This window comes from Microcaecilia unicolor, chromosome 10, assembly GCF_901765095.1.
Source record: "Microcaecilia unicolor chromosome 10, aMicUni1.1, whole genome shotgun sequence".
NCBI classification, from domain to species: domain Eukaryota; kingdom Metazoa; phylum Chordata; class Amphibia; order Gymnophiona; family Siphonopidae; genus Microcaecilia; species Microcaecilia unicolor.
The window spans coordinates 114186693-114213036 of NC_044040.1; the positions used below are offsets into that span (position 1 = coordinate 114186693).

General features: G+C 42.3%; 1 protein-coding gene across 1 annotated transcript in view; it reads right to left on the reverse strand.

The window, feature by feature from the left end:
- The window catches only part of PAK2 (p21 (RAC1) activated kinase 2), a 745824-nt gene that overhangs the window by 296438 nt on the left and 423042 nt on the right, over positions 1-26344 (reverse strand). The window contains 1 exon segment of the mRNA XM_030216851.1: positions 612-729. Coding sequence (XP_030072711.1) covers positions 612-729 — 118 coding nt within the window.

Below are 26344 nucleotides of genomic sequence, written 5' to 3' on the forward strand. Positions count from 1 at the left end.
TTTCAGTGAAAAGGCTTTTACTGTAATCTGCAGTAGTAATGCTAAAACTTGGATGGTCATTTGGCATCACTCAGTGTGCATGTAGGACTCAACTTTAGGGGAGTGTGATCCACTAGGTTAACATTTAAAGAGTAAATAGCAGCTGGGGCCACCTATACATATCACTGACTCCTAGGTTAGACTGCACAGCACTCTATGTACCAGAGTTAGTCAGAAGGCTTAGGAGTTTGGGAGTCATAGGCAATGGTTAAGGCTTAGGAGTTTGGGAGTCATAGGCAATGCTAGACAAAAGCTATGGCTAGAACTCTAGAGTGAACTACTGTGCCACTGTTGGAATAGAAGAAAAACTAAGCAGTAACAAAAATCTTTTTTTTTTTGTCAAAATATTTTATTAATTTCCAAGTATACAATAACAAGGAAACAATGATGGAATAACATTAGAAGCCATATTAGGTAATCAAATTGGAGAAGGAAACCAAACAAAAGCAGGAATATATGTATGGAACTCTATCTCTAGGGAGTTCAGTCAGGTGATAATGTGGTGCTTCCTGAATATTGATAGATATATGACATACCTAATTCCAGAAGAAATAAGAGAAGCCAGTACCTACCTCTCTGCACACAGCAGCAATCTGTGCTTCATCCATGCAGGTTTCTGTAACAACGTCAGTGAGAGAACCTCCTGCTAGGTATTCCATCACCACAAAAAGTTCATCCCCCACAAGGAAACTAAGATTAGAAAATATAGAGGGATTTTCAAGCTACAGATCTCAACTGTTATTAAGTCATTAATATTAAGTATAATACTAAGAAATCAAAAAGAAATTAGACGCAGGCTAAAACCAGGCAAAATTATTTCAGATATGGAATATAAACATTTAAATTAAAGGCTGCCAGAGGACATCTACCCAGCACTGTTCTTGTACTAAAAGTTCTGACGCTAACGTCGAAGCCCCTTAAAATTTACACTCCAGCCCATCCATATCTATTCAGTCACAATCCGGGCACAGACATAGAAGTCCGCCCTGCACCACCTATTTTACACCGGCGGCGTCACCCAATCTCCGTAAGATTCCATGGATCCATTCCTTCTAAACAGGATTCCTTTGTGTTTATCCCAAGCATGTTTGAATTCCATTACTGTTTTCATCTCCACCACCTCCCGCGGGAATATGTTTTTGTTCATGGATATGTCCCAGTTACCAGCAACAAAAACACAAGCAGACTGGATGGGTAAATTGGTCTGTTTCCTATCATACTGCTATTTCATGATATAACCCATGAACACCGTATCCCCTCCTCCTTTTGTTCTAGGGTGCTGGTACCCAAATTTCAGCTTCACGATCTTTCCAAAAATAAAATGTACTAAAACCACAGCCTTTAATATTATGATAGAATATTTCAAATTAAAAAAAACAGAGCATAATCATCTAACTTGAGGTGTGTATCTGGAAATATTCTCTTGTTTTCTCTGTCCTGATGTTTGCAGAAAACACCGGGGACAGTAAAATTTGTCATCTGAGTAATATGTCAAACAAATGATCAGGTTACACCTGTTTAGGTCATGCTTCTTACTCCATTGTCAGTGCCTACAGCCACAGCACAGCTCCTTGTCAGGAAGTCACACCATGGAGCATTTTTAATCATTTTACCGACCTGTGTGGGCTTTTCATTCATGTGACTACTGGTAAGTACCTTTTTTTTTTTTTCTTTGCTGTTTAGGTAAAACGTTTCTACATGTTCTGAGAAATTATAAGTGTAAAGCATCACAAAGAAAATATGCCTATAGAACCTAGGACGTTGACAGATTAATCTACAGAGACAATTTTAAATGGCTACGCAATAAGCTGTCATTCTGCTTCCTTTATGTGGTGCTGAGGTAGTGAACTTTGTAGGCCATGTCCTAAATGCTGTGATTGTGTAGTCAATTCACCATTTTCATGGTGCTTATGTACCCCTAGTCTGTTCCAGCTATGTTCCTCCCACCCCGAGCTTACAGGTGAAAGAAAGTACAGATTTTCTTTCCATTTTAAATCAGATGTACAAAATCTTTCATTTGCACTTTCACTGACTGTATAGAATTGATCAGAGAACAAGTGGATAAAGTTGGAGGGATATGATTTTTCTTCTGTGTGGTTCTGCATATCATACTGGGAAGAGCACACAATTAACTGAGTTGTGAACTTATGGATTCAGAATTATGCTGGATCTTCAGTTTTCTCACACGTCATTAAGGGTGGAGTGAGAATATTCACCCAGAGAGTGGTGGTCTGGAGCTGGAACACACCATTTGTGTGTTTCAACATGCCAGCAAATTTTAATTTCATTTTATGGGTATCTACTTTCACCATAAATCCATGTTTGCATCTGGTAAGAAAAATGCAGTCTATTGTGTGACTATTAGGCAGTTCATACAACCTCTCTTCGCGGACTCTCCTCGTCCCTTCCTCTATAATATTTGTACTTTAGCTTGAAATCACTATTTATTTTATATACATAGGGCTTCTGTTATTAGGTGCTTATAAATTGTAAATTTAAGAGCTTATTTTCCAGCTAATTAAGGGCCCCTACCAAGCTGTGGATAAAGGGGCCCTGCGCTGGCATAGGTGTGTGCTTTTGACATGTGCCGAGGCCCATTTTTACCGCAGCAGTCCTACCTTAGCTAAGATAATATTTAACCATCTCTCTGACCTCATGTACAACTTTCTTTAAATCAGTCACCTTACTTTCTAACTCTTCCTACTTTCTTACCCTTCTATATGTTACATCTCAAGTTTAGATCTAACTAGTATTATTGACCTTCACAGTAATAGATACATGAATTCTAAGATTAAATCAACATCCATCAGCAAATTATTTTTTTATTTAATAACTAAAAAAAATGTACAAAATCACTTGAATATGTGATTTCAAATCTAAGATCAAAATCAGGGTAAAAGAGTGATTTCAAATAAAAATTAAAAATCAAACAAAATGATTTTAAATTGTCATTTCTATTTACTTGATTAGAAATCATACCCAACACTGCTTCCCTCACCACTTCTGAGCATACCACCTCCATGGCAGGCCTAAGTGTAACTGACTTCAATGAATGGGGGATCTGAACCCATACCCCATGGGCTACAACACAGAGGGGGTCTTTTACAAAAGCACACTAGCATTTTTAGCACACGCTAAACACTACCACAATAACACTTTGTATTCGTTCATACCATGTATTTGTTCAGACCGTAATCGGCTAATGCCGTTAACGGTTATATGTAAGCCACATTGACCCTGCAAAAAGGTGGGAAAATGTGGGATACAAATGTAACAAATAATAATAAATAAGAAAGAACGACTTCTACATTGGTTGCACTGTGAAAAAAAAAGCTTTATTTAGCAGTCTTTAAATCCTTATGTTCCATCTAGAAGTCTTCATTTATTTAAACCTTTATTGTTGATTCCTTTCCACGTGGGTTGGAGTAGGCTTGTTGGAGAGCTTCTCCCTTTGTTGGTCCATCTTTATAGCTCACTTTGCCCTGTTTAATCGTTTAGCAGATTATCTGAAGTATTATAAATAAGTCATGGTTGTTTTTATATTCTTTATTTATGCACATAGTATATGAGCAGTTATTTCCTAGGATAAGGAATTTTTAGAAAGATACAGGGCTCATTTTACTAAGCCGTGGTAGTGATTCCAGGTGCAGCAAATGCGACGAAGTCCATTCAATTCCTATGGGCTTCGTCGTATTTGCCATATGGGAATCACTACCGTTGCTTAGTAAAACAAGCCTATTGTGTTTTTATATAACTGAATTATTTTATGATTTGATTTTATAGAATTTGGTATTTATTGTAATATTTTATTATGTATAATGGCTTGAGTGAATTTAAGAAGGCATGTTATCAAACTGAATAAAATTTTTAAAATATATAATAAATCAAAGTCCTCCTTCATAAAATATGTAAATGCTCATTTTGGTCATATAACCAAAAATTAGATAAAGTAAGGTTATTAAAGTGGAAAATCACTGACCGAGTCTAGTTAAAGGATGAGACCTTGTGGTCAAGAAATCAAGATTCTGGTGGTAAATTAACTTCTCTAGAACCTAAGAACACAATGGAAATAAAGAGAGACAGAAGAAAGCGGTTATAAATATCTGGAAACATGGGTAAGTAAAGAGGATAGCTGAATATAGAAGAGTAGTGGCACAATAGTTGACTTTTATACTGATGATTCACGAACAGAAGAGAGAGTAATATTTGAACATCAAGCTAGAAACAAGTATGGACAAAATTTAAAAAAGAATTTGCTGGGATAACTAAGCAGTTACCAAGTTAATTTATTAGGTTGAACCTGCGCTCTTTTCAGTGAAAAACAATCTATGTGCGCCACATATAGCTGTGGCAAAAAAAGGTGGCATTAGGGAAGAGAAATTACTGGTGGGGTTTCCAAATCTATTCTTTAAATCCCCATGTGTACTTTTGTTGAAAGGAAAATTCAACAAGGTGCTTCTGTTGGAAAATTAGGGGGACCTGAAAGTTCCCTTTGGGATTGGAAAGTTGCTCTCTTGTTAGAGAGCCACAGCAGGTCTAAACAATGAATTGGACTTCACAGTTTTCTTATTGATGCAATATATTTTTCACGGCATTTATTCATTTTTTATGATATATTCTGTCCAGCTTTGTTCACATTCATACCTTTACATTTTTCAGTATTAGTAAAATGTTTTCATCTCACAGTAATTTTTCTTAAGCACATTTGCATTTTTTATATATTAAGGTTTGAAGGGAACATAGATTTTACTGTTCCATTGATGCCATATACGTATTTTCCTGGCATGTATTCATTCATTTCAGGATACATTAGGCACATAGTATATTTAGCCCTATTTTGCTCCTTGTCACACTTTTATAATTTTTAGTATCGGTAGCTTTTGTTTTATCTTTCAGTATCCTTATTTAACCTTCTGAATATCATTACTGTACTGTACATAAATTTTATTTATTTATTGCATTTGTATCCCACCTCTTTGCAGGCTCAATGTGGCTTACAATACATTATGAATAGTGGAAATACATAGGAAAATATACTTTTAGTATTACAGAAGGATCTTGGGTGGCATGATAATGATAAAACATGGTAGTAGTTTAACAAGCAAATATTATAAGACAGTTCCGGATATATGTATAGGAGTTCACATTTGTAGATCTTTGTGATATGCCTTGTTAAAGAGATGGGTCTTCAGTAGTTTTATTGCCGTATGTTTTATGTTTTGGTGTTTTTATCAGTTTTTAGTTATTTTCTTTTTATCAGCATATTATAACTGGATATATATCATTCATGCATTTATGCATATTGCAATGTTTTAAACAAATGAGAATGTACAGCCCGATATCGTTTTGGTTTAACACATTTATGGTTCTTTCACAAACAAGGTTACAGTTTATTGACCCAGATTTGTAAAGGTTGAATCTGCATCGATAGTATTCTTTTCAAGGTTTTTACTTCTCTCATTATACCCGTCATATGAACGAATCTTTAAATATTCCCAGCATGTCACTGGTTTTACTTTTAGAAATGCTACTCTGCCAGTTCCCAGCGGTTTTTACCTGTGCGGGTTCATGCTCATGAAGCTCCTTGTTGATAAACACTTTTCATTTATCTTTATCTCCTGTTCGTAACATGGCTATGTAGCAAACTGTCATTTTTTACAAGTGTTTATCTTTCTACTTTTCCAGTATTACGCTGATTTTGACATCTTTTCAGTGCTCTGTCTGCAGTCGTCAGTTATTCTTTTCCTGTGTTCGAATTGCTTTTCAGCTCATTTGTTTCTTTAGTGCATGATGCTTGTTTTATGTTAATAAACTAATATTATTTAACGTAACCCTGCTTGGCAGTTATTACCATTCATCTTTTAATGTGTTTAGCAGTCACAGCACAAGTTATTCTTTGCATCGGTTCTCCTGCCCTTGAGCACAGTGTTTCCTTTCATTTTTGTTAGACCACCATCTACTTCCAGTATGTTCAGCATTAGTATAATTTGGCTTCAATTGCACCAGCTATTTCAATTGTGTGTTCACAAATAATAAAAACAATAGAGCACTTTAATCACACCGTGGTAATGCATTGTTTTTCACTTCATTATTCAAACTTTTGTAATTACTGTCTTTTACCAGACTACCACCTCTGACAGAGTTTTTTTGATTCAATTGACATATTGCGGGGCGCTTGATGTGGTATACTTGGATTTCAGCAAAGTCTTTGACACATTTCCCCATAGGCAACTGATAAATAAATTGAGTGCCCTTGGTATGGGATCTAGAGTAACTGATTGGATTAAAAACTGGTTGAATAGAAGGAGACAGAGGATAGTGGTAAATGGAGCTTGCGTTGAAGAAAAGGATGTTGTCAATGGAGTACCGAAAATCGGTCCTTGGGCCGACTCTTTTTAACGTCTTTGTGAGCGATATTGCGGAAGGGTTGTCTAGTAAAATTTGTCTCTTTGCAGATGATATCAAACTCTGCAACAGGGTGGACACCCTGGAGGGTGTGAATGACATAAGGACCTAGCAAAGCTGGAGGAATGGACCAATATTTGGCAACTAAGATTTAATCCCAAAAAATGCAGGGTCATGCACTTGGGTCGCAAGAATCCGAGGGAACAGTACAGTATAAGGGGTGAACTGCTTCAGTGTACGAAGGAAGAGCGGGACTTGGGGGTGATTGTGTCTGATGACCTTAAAGCTTCCAAACAGGTAGAAAAAGTGACAGTCAAAGCCAGAAGGATGTTTGGGTGCATAAAAAGAGGGATGCAAAAAAAAAAAAAGAAGGAAAAATGGCTGCTGAATGCAGGGCATAAAAACCGTTAGTTCCTGAGCCTCACAGCAGGTTGGGCTGTTGCCCGTTTGTAGTTTGGCTAGTTTTTGCAGGTACCTGCTTCATTTCAACTCACGAACTACTGGATACCTCTTGGTTTGCTGTCTCAGCACGGATCGCTGTGGGGAGCATGTTGAGTTGCTGACGGCTTCCTGGCAATTGTCGGAGCTAACTCACTGCCAGCGTTTCAGCGAGTCGGGAGCATTGTTTCTTGAAGTTGTGCTGATTGGTGCTAGAGAGCTCTTACAGGTCTGCTCGTCTATTTCCTGTCAGCCTTTTTGACCCTATCCTCCAGCGAGCCCACAAGGCCGTTAACTTTTCCCACACAGTGGGCCTTCTCTGGGGTGCCCCGCCTTCTCCGCCGCTCACAATAGTTGTTCACCGGCATCCACCTCCCTAGCAGCTGTTTGGGAGGAGGTGCCCGTCTTCTGCAACGCTGGTCAGCTGTTGTTCGCCAGCATCCACCTTCCTATCAGCTGCTCTCTGCTGCAGTTTCAGTGACTGTAAACTGATTCCAGTGCCAGCTCTCCTGCCCTGCTGTTTGAGAAGAAGTACATACGACGGATTCCAGATTAAACGAGGGGTGCCTGCTTATGGTATTGGGCTCTTCTTCACAGCAACTTCCCCTATAAGGAGCTTGACTCACAGCTCAGAGCTTCAGTTTTGTGACCATCAGTCTACCCTCTAAATCTGGCAGCAGACTTGATCATACTGCCCATCTTTAACCTATCTGAAATATAAAAATATTTAACCTTTTTTTCACGTCCCTCTTCCCCCTACTGTCTTACCCTGCACTTCATATCTCATCCACAGAAAATAATTTTATTCCCATCATTCATAGTTTCCATGGCCAGTCTAGCCGATTTGCCTCCCATCGTATCAAAAGCACAAAGTCATCCAGAACTCCACCTTCACTTTATGGTCAGACTTGTCATCATAAGCATACATCATCCTCTAATAGACAGGTTTTACGGATTTCACCCTCACCAAATCTGACGACCCTCTTTCAAAATATCCTCCTGGGCTACATTAATGCCAGATCAGTAGTCAACATAGCAACTATTATATCAGACTGGATCTCAGAAGGACACCTTGACTTGATTTTTATTCGTGAAACCTAGATTCCTATCCAAACAGATCCCATTCTTCTCGATTTATGTCCTCAAGGATACAAACTTACACATTGGATTAGAAAGGGTAAAAGAGGAGGTGGCATTGCTTTGATCTACCACTCCCATTTTATTATTGATATTACAGCAGATTCGCTTACTCCTCATCTTGAAATTGCCTCAATGAGAATCACCAACAACATAGTAACATAGTAAATGATGGCAGAAAAAGACCTGCATGGTCCATCCAGTCTGCCCTACAAGATAAACTCATATGTGCTACTTTTTGTGTATACCTTACCTTGATTTGTACCTGTCCTTTTCAGGGCACAGACCGTGTAAGTCTGCCCAGCACTATCCCCGCCTCCCAACCACCGGCTCTGGCACAGACCGTAAAAGTCTGCCCAGCAGTATCCCCGCCTCCCGCCTCTGCCACCCAATCTCAGCTAAGCTCCTTAGGATCCATTCCTTCTGAACAGGATTCCTTTATGTTTATCCCACGCGTGTTTGAATTCTGTTACCGTTTTCATTTCCACCACCTCCCGCGGGAGGGCATTCCAAGCATCCACTACTCTCTCCGTGAAAAAATACTTCCTGACATTTTTCTTGAGTCTGCCCCCCTTCAATCTCATTTCATGTCCTCTCGTTCTACCGCCTTCACACCTCCGGAAAAGGTTCGTTTGCGGATTAATACTTTTCAAATATTTGAACGTCTGTATCATATCACCCCTGTTTCTCCTTTCTTCCAGAGTATACATGTTCAGGTCATCAAGTCTCTGCTCATATGTCTTGTAACGCAAATCCCTTACCATTCTCGTAGCTTTTCTTTGCACCGCTTCAATTCTTTTTACATCCTTCGCAAGGTATGGCCTCCAAAACTGAACACAATACTCTAGGTGGGGCCTCACCAACGACTTATACAGGGGCATCAACACCTCCTTTCTTCTGCTGGTCACACCTCTCTCTATACAGCCTAACAACCTTCTAGCTACGGCCACCGCCTTGTCACACTGTTTCATCGCCTTCAGATCCTCAGATACTATCACCCCAAGATCCCTCTCCCCGTCCGTACCTATCAGATTCTCCCCGCCTAACACATACGTCTCCCGTGGATTTCTATTCCCTAAGTCCATCACTTTGCATTTCATCGCATTTCCTCAGATCCTTTTTCATGTTTTCCACTCCCTCCCGGGTGTCCACTCTGTTACAGATCTTAGTATCATCTGCAAATAGGCAAACTTTACCTTCTAACTCTTCGGAAATGTCACACACAAATATATTGAACAGAATCGGTCCCAGCACCGATCATTGAGGCACACCACTACTCACCTTTCCCTCCTCCAAGCGAATTCCATTCACCACCACCCTCTGGCTTCTGTCCGTCAACCAGTTCCTAATCCAGTTCACCACTTCGGGTCCTATCTTCAGCCCATCCAGTTTATTTAAGAGCCTCCTGTGGGGAACCGTATCAAAAGCTTTGCTGAAATCTAAGTAGATTACATCCATAGCTCGTCCCTGATTCAATTCTCCTGTCACCCAATCAAAGAACTCAATGAGATTCGTTTGGCACGATTTCCCTTTGGTAAAACCATGTTGTCTCGGATCTTGCAACTTATTGGCTTCCAGGAAATTCACTATCCTTTCCTTCAGCATCGCTTCCATTACTTTTCCAATAATCGAAGTGAGGCTTACCGGCCTGTAGTTTCCAGCTTCTTCCCTATCATCACTTGTGAAGAGGGACCACCTCCACCGTTCTCCAATCCCTCGGAACCTCTCCCGTCTGCAAGGATATATTAAACAAATCTTTAAGAGGACCCACCAGAACCTCTCTGAGCTCCCTCAATATCCTGGGGTGGATCCCATCCGGTCCCATTGCTTTGTCCACCTTTAGCTTTTCAAGCTTTTCATACACACTCTCTTCCGTGAACGGTGCTCTATCCACTTCAATCTCATTTGTACTTTTTTGCAGTCCATCGCGGTCCTTCTCCAGGATTTTCTTCTGTGAAAACAGAACAAAAGTATCTATTTAGCAAATTTGCTTTTTCTTCATCATTATCCACATAGCGGTTCGCAGTATCTTTTAGTCTCACAATTCCCTTTTTAGCCATTCTCCTTTCACTTATATACCTGAAGAAATTTTTGTCACCCCTCCTTACATTTCTAGCCATTTGTTCTTCCGCTTGCGCTTTTGCCAGACGTATCTCTCACTTGGCTTCTTTCAGTTTCATCCTGTATTCCTCCTCGTGTTCCTTTTCTTGAGTTTTTGTGTATTTCTGGAACGCCAACTCTTTAGCCTTTATTTTCTCAGCCACTTGCTTGGAGAACCATATCGGTTTCCTTTTTCTCTTGCTTTTATTTACTTTCCTTACATAAAGGTTCGTGGCCCTATTTATAGCTTCTTTCAGCCTGGACCACTGTCCTTCCACTTCTCGTATTTCCTCCCAGCCCATCATCTCCTTCCTCAGGTATTCCCCCATTTTACTAAAGTCAGCACGCTTGAAATCCAGAACTTTGAGTTTTGAGTGGCCGCTCTCCACTTTAGCTGTTATATCAAACCAAACCGTTTGATGGTCACTGCTGCCCAGGTGGGCTCCCACTCGGATATTTGACACGCTATCCCCATTTGTGAGCACCAGATCCAGTGTCGCTCCCTCCCTCGTGGGTTCCATCACCATTTGTCTGAGCAAACCGCTTTGTAAAGCATCCACGATCTCTCTACTTCTTTCCGATTCCGCAGACGGAACCTTCCAATCTACATCCAGCAGACTGAACTCTCCCAGCAACAGCACCTCTCTCTTGTTTCCCAACTTTTGAATATCTGCGATCAGGTCTTTATCTAATTCCTCCAATTGTTTCGGAGGTCTGTAGACAACACCCACGTGTATAGAGGTTCTATCCTCTCTTTTTAAGGTGATCCATTTCCCCAGGTCCCTGTCATTTCGGTCGCTGTGATATCATTTCTCACATATAGAGCTACTCCTCCACCCTTACGACCCTCTCTATACTTCCTAAATAGATTATAGCCTGGTATGTTTGCATCCCATTCATGGGAACTATTTAGCCACATCTCCGTGATTGCAACAATGTCTAAGTCTGCCTCCAAGAAATCGTTGCATGGCCATTTAAATTGCATTTTATTTTATAGACCTCTTGGTAATTGGAATGAGTCCCAAACTATCTTTATAGACTTCCATTTCCAACATATGTTTAACATGTCCTAGCATTATTATTTTAGGTGACATCAACCTCCACCTTGAAGACCCAACATCGGCCAGTGCACAGGACTGCATTGATTTTCTCCTCTCTTGGGAGTTTTCTATACCATCCCTGCAAGTTACCCACACCAAAGGGCATTCCCTCGATCTTCTTTTACACAAATTAGCCTATGATGATAATTACTGCATAAAAAAATTAAAATGGTCTGAAACTCCATGGTCCAATCACTACAAGTTTTTATGGTGGAAAAAAGGTCCCCAGCGCTCACAGGGCCATACAACATAGAGTACTAGAGGTCAAATTGATCCTAGAGACTTTTGGAAAATGATATATGACAATGACTGGTCAACTTGTACTGCTACCACCTCCTTCCACTCCGACTGGGATGCTAGGTGCAGAACCATCTTAGATGTTTTAGCTCCTGAATGCACTCACACAACACAACGACAAAATTTGATGCCTTGGTATAATGAAGAACTTCGAAATCTTAAAATACTTACTCGACGAGTTGAACGGTCATGAAGGAAAAATAAAAATGAGCATACTATTAGCACATGGAAACAAATGCAGCAAAAGTATAAATATTCAATACGATAGTCTAAGCGGCACTACAATAAGACCAAAATAGGTCCAAACTTCAGAGACTTGAGGAAACTATTTTACTTTGTCAATAAATTAACAGCGTTCTGTGGTAGTAGGAAGATGGAGACCTGATCGGATACCGAGCGGAGAGCTCTGCTGAAGATCGCTGGGATCTGTCGAAGATCGCAATCAGAGCAGCCCCACGATATACGAGGAGGTGGAATATCTCCTCACGAAAGGATTACATCCCAAGAGAGCACCGAGCGGGAGTTGCCGGAGAAGAGAGACGGGATTGAGCGCCAAGCGCAGACCGCCGGGAATAACCACGAGGCCGAGACCGAGAACCAGGTCGCCAGGAGACTACGGCCAGAGCGACCTTGTCACAAACGAGGAGGTGGAAAACCTCCTCTCAAAGGATCGCACTCCTGGGAGGCGTGGAGCGAGGGCACCTGGGGAGAAACCCAGAGGCCGAGATCGTGACTGATCCTGCTGGAATCTGCGAACGAGGCCTCTCCCACAAGATCACCACCCGGCCGCTTGGCGACTCGAACTGCGACGGCTGACCGAGACGCGGCCCCGAATCAATACCCAGACCCCATCCTGCCATTCGACTACAGAGAGGAGGGAGAGGAGAGCGGCTGGGGACCGATGATCGAAACAAGCCCAAGACCGCCCAATGAATGCCCACCACGAGGCTGTGCTCCTGCGACCTGGGCCCAGCACACCGGAGAGACCTCCGAAATCTCGTTGCACCAGGAAGACAGAAACGACAGGGAAATCAGCCGCCGACCGTGCAGAATAGCAGTAAGAGAAAAAGGCAATACACCCAAGCACACGCCAGAGTATCGGACCGCAGGTCATCCAAGCGCATCGGAAGTACCAGGGGACCAGATTAAAAGAAAGCAGTTGGTGGAATGCAGCTCCAGACCTCTCTGCCTGCACAGGTTAACTCTTTGTTTGCTTGTTGAAACACTATAGCAAAATCTCTTGTGATAAATTCCATGTATAGACACTCAAATCAAACTACCACTCTGTTTATGAAAATATTGTAGTAAGAGACCCTAAGAACCGGGCCAACCTAAATGTTTCAGCCGCACTGCTACTCTCAAATGCACCTCAAGGTTTTCCGATTGCTTTGCTTCGCTTTTAGTGCCTTGCTTATAAATGCCTATAGTGGGGAGGTCATGTGATGCACTGAGAGAGCAGGACGTGCGTCTCTTGCTCTCCGAGGCCCACCGCCGAAAATCGTCAGAAATCCCCTAGGAATATAACTTTTAAACGGAAACTGTAACGGGCACTCCATCTAAAACAGCCATGGACAAATATGTGGAAACGGCGATCAAAATCCTGCCGGCGCGGAGCGTGAAAAAAGAGAAAGAAAAAACGCGTATGGCGGAGCCCAGCGAATTGAAGGCCGCACCACAGAGCGGACAGAGCTTTTCCCCAGAACAACTAGCACAACTCACGGCGGCAATGACACAGGCGCTGGAGCCGAGGTTAGAAACCCTATTGACTCGGGCACTAGAGCCGCGCTTTGAAAAATTATCTACACAACTCGCTGGGTTTGAAAGTGCACTGGCAGAGACAAAGCAAAGGACCGGAGACCTCGAACAGAGAGTATCTGACCTGGAAGACGCACAAACGCCATTACTTTCACAGATGGAAAATCTGCAGAAAACGGTGGGTAACCTAACAGATAAAGTTGATGAACTAGAAAACAGAGCACGGCGCAGTAATTTACGGTTAATTGGCATACCAGAGACAGTTGGAGACTCGGTGCTGGCCACGGTAGTGGAGAAATGGCTGACCTCGGAGTTCGCTCTGTCAGACCACGCCGGAGCACTATGCTTGGAACGTGTCCATCGTCTAGGCCGTATACAAGATGGCCGACAAACCCCGAGGCCAGTAATAGTAAAGATACATAATTATATCCACAAGATGGAAATTCTGCGAGGCTACAGACTTAAGAGAGATGAAACAAAATATGATGGTAAACTGATTCGCATCTTTCAGGATTTCTCAGCATCCTTACAAGAACGCAGAAGGAAATTCACACCGCTGTGTCGCCGCCTCCATGAGCTGCAGACTCAATTTATGCTTGTATATCCAGCGGTGCTGAGAATTCGCCAAAATGGAAAATGGCAGAATTATGAGAATGTAATGACAGCACAGGAACATATTGCTAAACTGGAACAACACAAGCTAGAGCACATGGATAAACATCCCACTGAGGGAGGAGTGCCCAAATAACGGGACGTTAAGGTATGGAACATTATAAAAGTGAATATGGGGAGGTTAAACACACCTGGACAGAGACTAGGCGGTGGGCCTCGAGCATGGCAGTGACTCCCTTATAATTTCAAGGCATGCTCGGGGTCCGGGGATTAGAAAAAAGATTGCAGAGGACGCAAGGGAAGAGGGAAAGAATGTTGGGGATGGGAAGGGATAGGGTGGGATTTGATCATCATGGGACAGTAACAAGGAGTTCAGGGCACTTTAAGAATAAGGATTTAGAGGCTGCATGCGAACAGAGGCTGTGGTGGAGAGAGCGACTCTTGTGGGGCATTTGGGGTGTGGCTGGGAGCCCCGGATGCAGCAATAAAATGATATACCTGCGCAGACAACCAAAACGAATTAACTCTTAGCAATAAATTGCGTGTGGTTTCCTGGAATGTGTGTGGCATTACATCCCCCATAAAGCGGAAAAAGATATTGGCTGCCCTCAAACGCCATAAGGTGGGGGTTGCCTGCCTCCAGGAGACCAGACTATCAGAGGAGGAAAATGAGAAATTAAAACGAGATTGGGTAGGGGAGATATTCTATTCACCAGCCACTGGTAGGAAAGGGGGAACAGCAATTCTAATACACAAAGCTTTAATGTGCACGGCCAAACTTGCATTCAAAGACATATTGGGTAGATACGTTGGAATTCAAATCAATTTACAAGGAACGGAGACCCTCCTGGTATCTGTATATGGCCCTCACACAGCTGCAGCTAGCTTCTACTCTCAATTGCTAACACACTGCCAACAATACACACACTTACACATAGCGGTAGCGGGCGATATGAATCAAGTGATAGATCCGATGTTAGACAGGTCCACTCAGACACACACAAGCTTGACAAGAACCCCAACACTGTTGGACCTGTTTCTGCAAAAATTGGGATTGCTAGACCCATGGAGATTGCTGCATGGAGAGGAAAAAGACTACACACACACCTCGAGAGCGCATCGTTCACAATCCAGGCTAGACTATATTTTCGCCTCCCCGGGTTTGTTTCAAAGAGTAATAGAAGCCACGATAGGGCCAGAAGAAATATCGGATCACTCGATGGTGTGGTTGGATCTGGAGCCCACAGCTTATTTCAACCAGCCCCCTAGTTGGAGGTTTCCATCCTACCTACATCACTCAAAAGAGTTCCAGGAACACTTACAGAAAAGTTGGGGAGGAGTATTGCATACATAATCAGGAACATATGGAGGACCCACTCTTGTTCTGGTCTGCAGCGAAGGCAGTACTAAGAGGGGGGATGATAGCCTTTGTCAGCAAGCGTAACCGGAAGATCACACAGGGTATTGTAGACCTAGAGCGGAAACTCCGAATAGCAAAACAACAGTACAGTAGGCGACCTACACAAACACATTACGAAACTCTATTGTCAACAAAAACAGCGCTTAACAGTTTAATACACGAACGTACAACTCGCTCCCTACTTTATAGGAAACACCGCTTATACAAATTCGGGGACAGAACGGGAGGGATGTTGGTCCGTTTAATAAAAGGGATGCGCAAAAGCAATTATATAGCGGCTATATACAAACGTGCGAAGGAAATAACTACTAAACCAGAAGAGATAGCGAGGGTATTTTATAAACATTTTGCTACCTTATATAAGGGGTCATTAGAATCACCAGATATGGGTGCAGCAATCCAAGCATATCTAGGTAGGGTGCAAATGGGGAAGCTCTCAGGAGACCAATTGGCGCCCTTGCACAAACCAATAGAGGCTAGAGAGCTACACAGAGCAGTAGCTGCACTGAAACTACACTCGGCGCCAGGGCCTGACGGCCTATCGGGAGAGTTCTATAAGATGATGAAAGCCCAGATAACAAGACCTTTAATAGAATATCTCAACACAGTGATAGAAGTGGGACACTTTCCACGCCACGCAAATACGGCATTAATAAGTTTGATATACAAGAAAGGCAGGGATCCATTACAGCCTAGTTCCTATAGGCCCATATCGTTAATAAATGTGGAGGCCAAGCTGCTGGCCAGAATATTGGCTGACAGGTTGGCGCCGCTGTTGCCACAGATAATTCAAGAGGAGCAGGCTGGTTTCGTCAGAGGACGCCACTCGGTAAAAAACGTGCGGAAGCTGCTGTTGGCCACGATTGGGGCCTCAGAGGAGACACCCCCAGGGTTGATGGTAAGTCTGGACGCAGAGCGCGCATTTGATCGCGTACTGTGGCCCTTTCTGTTCGAAACCCTGAAATGGATAGGGCTGGAGGGGTGGTTCCTGAAGGCCATATCGACCCTATACACCGGATCGCGGGCCATGGTACTAGTGAACGGGGTCAAAACAGAGGAATTTGGAATACAGAAGGGGACACGTCAGGGATGCCCCATGTCGCCATTACTATTCTTACTAACCTTAGAACCGCTGCTTAACGAGATACGTACAAACAAAGACATACAGGGGATTCAGGTACAAGGAAGAGAGTTAAAAGTGTTAGCTTATGCAGATGATCTGATGCTGCTGTTGAGCCGTCCTCGGACTTCCTTGGATGGGCTCCTCGGCTCCATCATGAACTACGGAGCACTATCGGGTTTCCGTTTGAACCTCACCAAATCGTTAGCACTTCCGTTGGGCTCGCTGCGGAGGCAGGACTGGAGGGGATCATTCCCTTTGCAGTGGGCGGAGGGACAGGTTCAATATCTGGGGGTTACCATCCCATCCGATGTAAAAATACTATATGACAAAAATGTGCCTCCTCTACTAGCGCAGACAAAACGCGTGCTACAGCTCTGGGGAGAGTTCCCGTTGTCCCTATCGGGGCGTATCAGTCTATTTAACATGATGATAGCCCCCAAGTGGCTTTATCTCTTCCAAATGCTGCCATTACACCTGAGACAAAGAGAAGAACGGGCATTACATAAGATCACGCAAGGGTTCCTGTGGCGGGGGAAGAGACCTAGACTCCCAATTCACATTATTCAAAAACCTAAGGCTCATGGAGGGATGGGTCTACTAAATATAAGATATTTGACAGAAGCATGCTCCATGAGGCACATCAGAGATTGGTTGACTGGGCAGAGAGAATTTTCAAATACGCAACTGGAGATGTCTCTTTTCCCCACCACACATCTGGGTTGGTTACTGCATGCAGCCGGTAAGGGGATAGTGGCTAGAATAGGGAGTAATCCATTGATAACATCAGCAAAAGCGACATGGAGGTGGCTTTGCAGGAGACATCACTTTGACTGGAGGACGACGCCATTCTTGCCCCTAAACAATAACCCAGATTTTCCAGAGGGATCCTCTTCAGCGAGCTTCAAAAGATGGAGAGACAAAGGAATACAATACCTATATCAACTTTTGACTGAAGAAGGAACTATACGACCCTTTGGAGAACTTAAACGAGAATATCAGTTAACTCAAACAGATCAGTTTGCCTATCTACAAATTCAGCACTATTCAAGGGCATTGGGCTGGATGAACCTCAGTGAAGATGTACAGGACGTGCTGAACACGGCTTTGACACTGGGAGCACAAAACACTGTGCCCCTGCGATACCATCACAAGTTCTTACAAGACACCACGGAGGATATAGACTATGTTAGTAGAGCAGAAGCCTGGGCCAAAGACTTGGAGGCTGGAATAACAGCAGAGATATTCAAAGAACACCTGAGACAGGCCCAGAGTCAAGCAGTATACACGAGATACTGGGAACTTCAGTATAAATTTGCAATGCGACTATACGTCTCCCCAGCAAGAGCACAGAAAGCGGGGTTTGGAGAATCGGGAGCATGCCCGCGATGTGGACAGGGGCATGCGACACTCGGCCATATGTTTTGGCAATGTCCCTGCGTGTCAGACTTTTGGTCCAGAATACTGTCCGAAATCAAGATTTACTGGGGCCGCTCCATACGGAGCCATCCACTGATGCTGTTTGGGATCTATCAAAGTGTGAAACCTACATTACCAGGCTTTATAGCCTTTGTAAGACGATCAGTGCTCATTGGAAAAAAGACTATTTTGTTGAGCTGGCGGGAACCCACAACCCCGTCAATAGGCGTCTGGAGGACACAAATGATTGAACTATTGAAACTGGAAAGATGTGGAGTAACAGATTTCTCCTCCGAGGAGGGCAAGAAACTGGAAAAAATATGGGCGCACTTCTGGGATACATTGCAGCCAGCAGCAAGAAGTAAAATCCTAAATTAGTAACTTTGCCAAGAGTCTGTAGCGTGCACATGGACTCATAATAACTCACGAATTAATAAAGGGAATCAGTTTGTTTGTTATTTGGGAGGGGGGGGAGAGGGGAGGGAAGGGTGGGAGGGGGGGAAAGGAGTTATAGAGGTTGTAAGGGGAATAATAATGCTGTTATCGATGAGCATATATGTGAAGGAATCCTCTTGCAATCATCCATTTTCTGTGTGTATTGTTACTTATTGGAAACCTAATAAAAATGAGTTAAACATAAATGCCTATAGTGCCTTGCATTATAAATGACCTACCTCACTTAAATGTTTAATGCCAACATAAATGCTTTAATTGCCTTGTTACCTTTAAACACACGCTAAAACCTTTCAATTTGCTTTGCTTCCAAACGTTCTTAAATGCCTACTTTAAAATACTACTTTTAAATACTTTATAATTAACCTGTCAGACATCTAATAATACCATAAGGAAATACGAACTGCTACCTGCTATTTAATTTTAAATACACACTACGGACCTCAGTACAACAGCCAACATGAACACCAACAAACTGATTATGATAATCTACTTCCTCCGCCTTATATATCATGCATGGACCATTCCTAACACAAACACCAATTTGCCTACTACACACGCATCCTACAGACAATTCATGCATAACCCACCAGAACAAAAGAACAACAATCAACTAAAAGGAAAAAATAATATATATGGAAATAACCAACAGAAAGGGAAGAAAGGACATAACAAAACTAGACACCAGGAAAACAGGCAACTAATAAAAAGACATCAGCGTCCCAATTTGAACCTTACCACTCAATCCAAATGGGATACGTAAACGCCAGATCAGTAGTAACCAAAACAGAGACCATAATAGACTGGATCACTGCCGACAACCTTGACTTCCTATTTATCACTGAAACCTGGGTCCACAACCTTCAAGATCCTATAATCCTAGAATTATGCCCACCAGGACACAAAATTACACACTGGACAAGAAGCGGGAAAAGAGCAGGAGGAATAGCCATAATATACAAAGCTGAGTTCAACATCATAAACACAACTGAATCCATTCTGCCACAACTCGAAATTGCCTCCATAAGAATCAGCCACCCAAATTTGCAGGAACACCTTAATGCAGTTATACTCTACAGACCACCAGGCAACTGGCGAGATAACCAAACACACTTTATGGACTTTATCTCGAACACTTGTATCTCTTCCTCTAACCTCATCATAATAGGAGATATTAACCTACACCTGGAAGATCTCACCACAACAAGCACCCGAGACTTCAAAGAGTTCCTACAATTATGGGATCTACAAGGTCCAAACACACAACCAACACACAAAAAAGGACACACATTAGACATCATAACACACAAATTTGACCATGACGCAAACTTTATATTAACCTTTACAAAGCACATATCACCGTCCAATGGAGAATGAAAGACATACCTAACAAACAACCACCAAGAACTTACACCACAAGAGGAAAAATCGATTCGGTTATATTCTGGCAACAGATCTACACTGACGGATGGACAATAAAGACAGACACAATCCAATTCCTGTCACAATGGGACAATAGATGCAAATCAATACTAGACAACATTGTTCCAATCCAAACCAGAACCTCGCACAGAAAGAACTCAATACCATGGTTCAACGAAGAACTGAAAAAACTCAAAACAGGAAACTAGAACCTGCGTGGAACAAAAAGAAAGACGATCCCGCTCTTAACGCTTGGAAGCAACTCCGATGGAAATATAAATATACCATAAGACAAACCAAAAGACAATACTACAAAACTGAAGTCGGACCAAATTACAAAGACACACACAAACTCTTCCAACTCGTGAATAAATTATTAGATACCACTCCAGTCACTAACAACAACAAAGACACACCAGGAGCTGACGACTTGGCGAAATACTTTAAGGAGAAAATCATACAACTGCGACTCAAAATACCTGTCAGCCCAATCGAATACACTACACTCCTAGAATGCCTAGAACCAGACCCTGGAGTTTACCCAGCAGACAGGATCTGGACTGAATTTACTATACTACCAGAAGACCTTGTTTCACAAACACTTAAAAAATTCGCCAAATCTCACTGCAAACTAGATATATGCCCAAACAACTTCATGAAGTCAGCCCCTCAACACTTTATAACAGACCTAACAAATCATATGAACTTTATGTTACAAAATGGACTCTTCCCATGGGAGAAAGGTAACATCCTACTCACCCCCATTCCCAAGGACGCAAAGAAAATGCTAATGAACTAACAAACTATAGACCAGTAGCATCCATTCCCTTAATTACCAAAATAACAGAAGGTGTGGTGACCAAACAACTCACAGAATATCTACACAAGTTCTCAATACTACACGATTCTCAGTCAGGATTTCGCTCTAATCACAGTACTGAAACTGTACTAGTTACGCTCAAGACCAAATTCAAACAACTGATAGCAAACGGCAACAACATACTACTGTTACAATTCGACATGTCAAGCGCATTTGATATGGTCGACCATGGAATCTTATTACACATCCTCGAATACTTCGGACTTGGAGGCAACATTCTCAATTAGTTTAAGGGGTTCCTAACCACTCGCTCATATCAAGTGACATCAAATTCGACTACATCAGCTACATGGACACCTGAATGCGGAGTTCCACAGGGATCCCCCCCTCTCACCAACCATATTCAACCTAATGATGACACCCTTGGCTAAACTACTATCGAATCAGAATCTAAACCCATATATATACGTTGATGATGTAACGATTTTTATCCCATTCAAACAAGATCTAAGAGAAATCTCCAATGAAATCAACTAAAGCCTACATGTTATGAACTCCTGGGCAGACGCATTTCAACTGAAACTCAACGCAGAAAAAACCCAATGCCTAGTACTCACCTCGCAATACAACAAGAATGAATTCACCACCATCAACACACCTAAACTAAGTCTACCAGTTTCGGATACCCTAAAAATTCTTGGAGTCACCATCGACCGACACCTAACACTTGAGAATCACGCAAAAAACATAACTAAAAAGATGTTTCATTCAATGTGGAAACTAAAAAGAATCAGACCATTTTTTCCACGGAGTGTCTTCCGCAACCTGGTACAATCATTGGTACTTAGTCATCTGGACTATTGTAACTCACTTTACGCCGGCTGCAAAGAGCAAATACTTAAAAAAAAACTCCAGACAGCCCAGAACATGGCAGCCAGACTAATATTCGGCAAACCAAAATACGAAAGCGCAAAACCCCTATGTGAAAAACTACACTGGCTCCCACTCAAAGAACACATCACGTTCAAACTTTGTACCCTAGTCCATAAAATCATCCATGGTGACGCCCCAGCATATATGTCAGACCTAATAGAACTACCACCCAGAAACGCAAAAAAATCTTCTCGCACATTCCTTAATCTTTATCCTCCCAAGTGCAAAGGCTTGAAATACAAATTAATGCATGCATCAACCTTTTCTTATACAAGCACACAGCTCTGGAACGCGTTGCTTAGCTGAAATTGGGTGGCGGAGCAGGTGGGGGGAAGAGGGGTTGGTGGTTGGGATGCTAGGATAGGGGAGGGCAGACTTATACGGTCTGTACCAGAGCCGGTGATGGGAGGCGGGACTGGTGGTTAGGAGGCGGGAAATACTGCTGGGCAGACTTATACGGTCTGTGCCCTGAAAAGGACAGGTACAAATTCAAGGTAAGGTATACACATATGAGTTTGTCTTGGGCAGACTGGATGGACCATGCAGGCCTTTTTCTGCTGTCATCTACTATGTTACTATGTAACCTGAAAACAGTCTATGAATTGACCAACTTCCGCAAACTACTGAAAACGTATCTCTTTGACAAAATATATCACAAAGATCAACACGTGTAACTGCACTATCTCTAATATATCCAGGAATGTTCTTTAATGTCTTTTGCTTTAAAACTATCATGTATTTCACCACCATGTAACCCAAAACCCTCTGTAAAACCAATTGTATGTTCTCTTCTACCTCCAGCATCCATGACGAATTGTAAGCCACATTGAGCCTGCAAAGAGGTGGGATAATGTGGGATACAAATGCAATAAATAAATAAATAATTCACTGACCACCACTTGCAAAGATATTCCACCTGCTGCCGACCTTGCTAGATACTTTCAGGAAAAAAATAACTAATTTGCAGAAAACAAGCCCTCAGAACACTTCTGACATTGATTACTTTCTCAACTGTCTCGCTCCTATCCCAGGTGAAAATCCTGCAGACCGTTTCCTGTCTAACTTTGCCCCACTCTCCTTGGATGCTGTCACCCAGGGGTTTCACAAATTTTCCAAAAAGTACTGTAGGCTAGATCCTTGCCCTAATTATTTACTCAAATCAGCACCTTCCTGCTTTCTTGCAGACCTCACTGATTACCTCAACTTTATGCTCGAATGCGGTCTATTCCCTGTAGCACACAGCAACATGTTACTTACGCCAATTCCAAAGGATTCCAAGAAAAAAAATGGTGACCTTACCAATTATCGCCCTATTGCATCAATCCCACTTAACAGCTTTCGGCAGGAAATAGCTCTAGGCAAAAGTATATTGTTAATACAGTTCAACATGTCAAGTGCTTTTGACATGGTCGATCACACCATTCTTTTGAACCTCCTCGACAACATAGGGATCTACGGACATGTTCATAGGTGGATTAAGGGCTTTCTCTCGTCTAGAACTTACCAAGTAATCGCCAACTCAGATTTATCACTATCGTGGAAAGCTGTTTGTGGAGTCCGTCAAGGCTCTCCACTATTGCCCACACTCTTCAATATTATGATGATTGCACTGGCCAAGACCTTAGGACTTAACCCGCATATTTATGCTGATGATGTTACAATTTATATTCCCTTCAGAAATGATTTGTCTGAGATCTCTAGTGAAATCAACCGCTGTCTTAATACGACGTACTTTTGGGCAACTTCTTTCCAACTAAAACTGAATGCTGACAAAACACACTGCCTTATATTATCATCTCAACACAACAAGTACAAACCTTCAACCTTAATCACCCCCACCCTTAACCTCCCCATCTTAGAAAGCCTCAAAATTTTAGGAGTCACCCTTGACCACACCCTTTCACTCGAAAAACACAAACGCCACCACAAAGAAGATGTTCTTCTTGCTGTGGAAACTAAAACGAATAAAAACTTTTTTCCCTAGAGAGGTCTTTCGTAACCTCATACAGTCCGTCGTTCTATGCCATCTGGATTATTGTAACGGAGTTTACATTGGTTGTAAAGAGCAACTAATTAAGAAACTGCAGATGGCCCAAAATACAGCGGCCAGATTAATTTATGGAAAGTCAAAATTTGAAAGTGCCACGCCCCTCCGAGAGAAACTGCATTGGCTTTCTGTCAAAGATCAAATCACTTTTAAAGTCTGTTCTCTAGTTCACAAAATCCTATATGACGAAGTTCCTGGCTACATGATTGATCTCATCCTCCTGCCTCCCAGGAATACATTTAGACTCTCCTGTTCATATCTAAACCTTCATTATCCAAACTGCAAAGGCATAAAGTACAAATCCACGTATGCTACATCCTTCTCCTTCATCAGCACTCAGCTTTGGAACTCTTTGCCGAAAACCATAAAAACCATCACCAACCACCTAGCCTTCAGGAAATCACTAAAGACCATGTTATTTGGAAACGCTTATCCCACGGTCTCTGCATGTGTCTCCACTGTTGGATGCGCATTAATCTAGAGACAATTTTGGACACATTCCCCTTCCCTCCTCTCTCCTGGTTTCCCTACACCTTCCGTCCCTTCCTCTTCCTCCCCATTATCTCTTGTGTAGGTTTTTCTGCTGTATTAGCTTCATTTTACTGCATTGGCATCTGCCTCTGTGGTGTGCTGTAAGCCACATTGAGCCTGACACTGTTGGGAAACTGTAGGGTACAAATGAGATAATAAATAAATAAATAAAGCTTCCAAACAGGTAGAAAAAGTGACAGTCAAAGCCAGAAGGATGTTTAGGTGCATAAAAAGAGGGATGACCAGCAGGAAAAAGGAGGTGATAGTGCCATTGTATAAATCTCTGGTGAGGCCCCATTTATGTGCAGTTCTGGAGACCGCACCTACGAAAAGATATAAACAGGATGGAGTTGTTCCAGAAAGCGGCTAAAAAATTTAGTAAGCGGTCTTGAACATAAAAAAATATAGGGGCATGCTTATGAACCTCAACAAGCATACGCTGGAAGACAGAAGGGAGAGAGGAGACATGAGAGAGACATTTAAATATCTCAAGGGCATTTATGTACAGTAAGTGAGCCTTTTTCAACTGAAGGAGAGTTCTGGAATGAGGGGGCATACAATGAAATTAAGAGGGAACAGGCATAGGAGAAATCTAAGAAAGTATTATTTCACGGAAAGGGTGGCAGAAGCATGGAATGGCCTCCCGGTGGAGGTTGTGGAGTCGGGGGACTGCATCAGAATTTAAAAAGGCATGGGATAAGCATGTGGGATCGCTTAGGAAAAGGAAGAGTTAGGGGTTACAGAGGATGGGCAGTCATAACCCTCTTGCATACCTCTTCTCCTACCATCCTGGGTGACCTCTTTCTCTACCTCATACTTCTTTTCCATTGCAAATGCTCTTGGCATCCCTTTTTCCCCTGTCCCAGGTGTCCTCTCTCACACACTTGCTTCCCCCCTTTCCATCTCCTGTCACCTTTCTCATCCCAGCACCACTTTCTATCCAGGTACCCTCTTTCAACCCATCTCTGCCATCCCTGGTGCTTCTTTCCTCTCCCCCCATGCCAACCTTTACTATGTGACTATCCCAATAATCTTCCCCTTCCTGCTCTGTAACTTGCTAGGGACTTTCAACTTCCACTGTCTGACCTTATAACTCCTTTCATGACTGTACCCTAGCTCTGTCCTGAGGCTCTCCTCTAAGGGCTGGGGACTTTGAGAGGGCATCTTCTGTCCAATATGATATTTCTCTCACCTCCACTCACTCTTCCATCCTCCTCCTATCCCAGCTGACCTCTCTAACCTGTCCAATCTCATCATGTGTTTTCCTACCTGCCTCCATAATGATTAAGCTTGGCAATAGGAAATGAAAAGGAGTGGTGCCTTAAATCATGTTTTCCTCTGCTGGTACCAGAGATCCGACTCGTATTATAAACCAGCAGAACTATGATGTTGTTCAAATCACATATTGGGTTCTGGGTGGTAGAGGACAACATGATCATCCAAGGTGCTGTAGCTTTCCTAGTACTGCTGAACTAGATCAGCCAACCGATGAATGTGTTGACATGTGAAGGTGTAGAGGACGCTCAAGAAAGGGATTTGCAAGAAAAGGAAAACACTGAAGGTGGTATGAACCTGGACAGCTGCCATCACAGCCTCTTCTATCCCACAACTTTGTGGAGATCAGCCAATTCTGTAGCAAAGAATGGATTTTTCACCCCCTTGCCACAAAATCATGGGTAACCAGGGGCCCTGATCATAGCATACCCAAATGATATAAAAAGTGATAATAGTATACACTCCCGGCGACAGCACTGCCTCTATGGGCGCGGCAGAAAAAGACTGCTTACCCACTAGCCAATCGAGCCTATAACACTACAAATGCAAGAAAATTAAAGAGATCCATGCAGAGGAGACAGTCATCTGCAAATAACTGGCAAAAACGAAATGGAATTTGCAACTTGAAAACTATGATCTATTTCAGAGATATCTGATCTCTTACCAGTCCCTCTGCTCTAGTGCTGATATATTTATATAGATCTGAAATGAAGAGCCTGTTATTCTGCGATTGATCTGTTCTCTGTAATTTTTATCTGAGAACTTACTTGCTTTTAGTTTTGTCTTGAGCAGTTAAACTGTCAGATCAACTGATATGCATAGCTAATTGGCAATTATAAAATGTGATCATTTTTTATTTAATAACTATTTTGAAACTATTGCAATAGATCCAGTTAGGTAAATTCAACTCATATCAGAATTTTTGTGCCACATATGCTGCACTTTGCAAATTAGTGTTGACACCAGCATTTTTATATTTAAATCATTATTATTATTAAACACACCATAAACATCATCACAT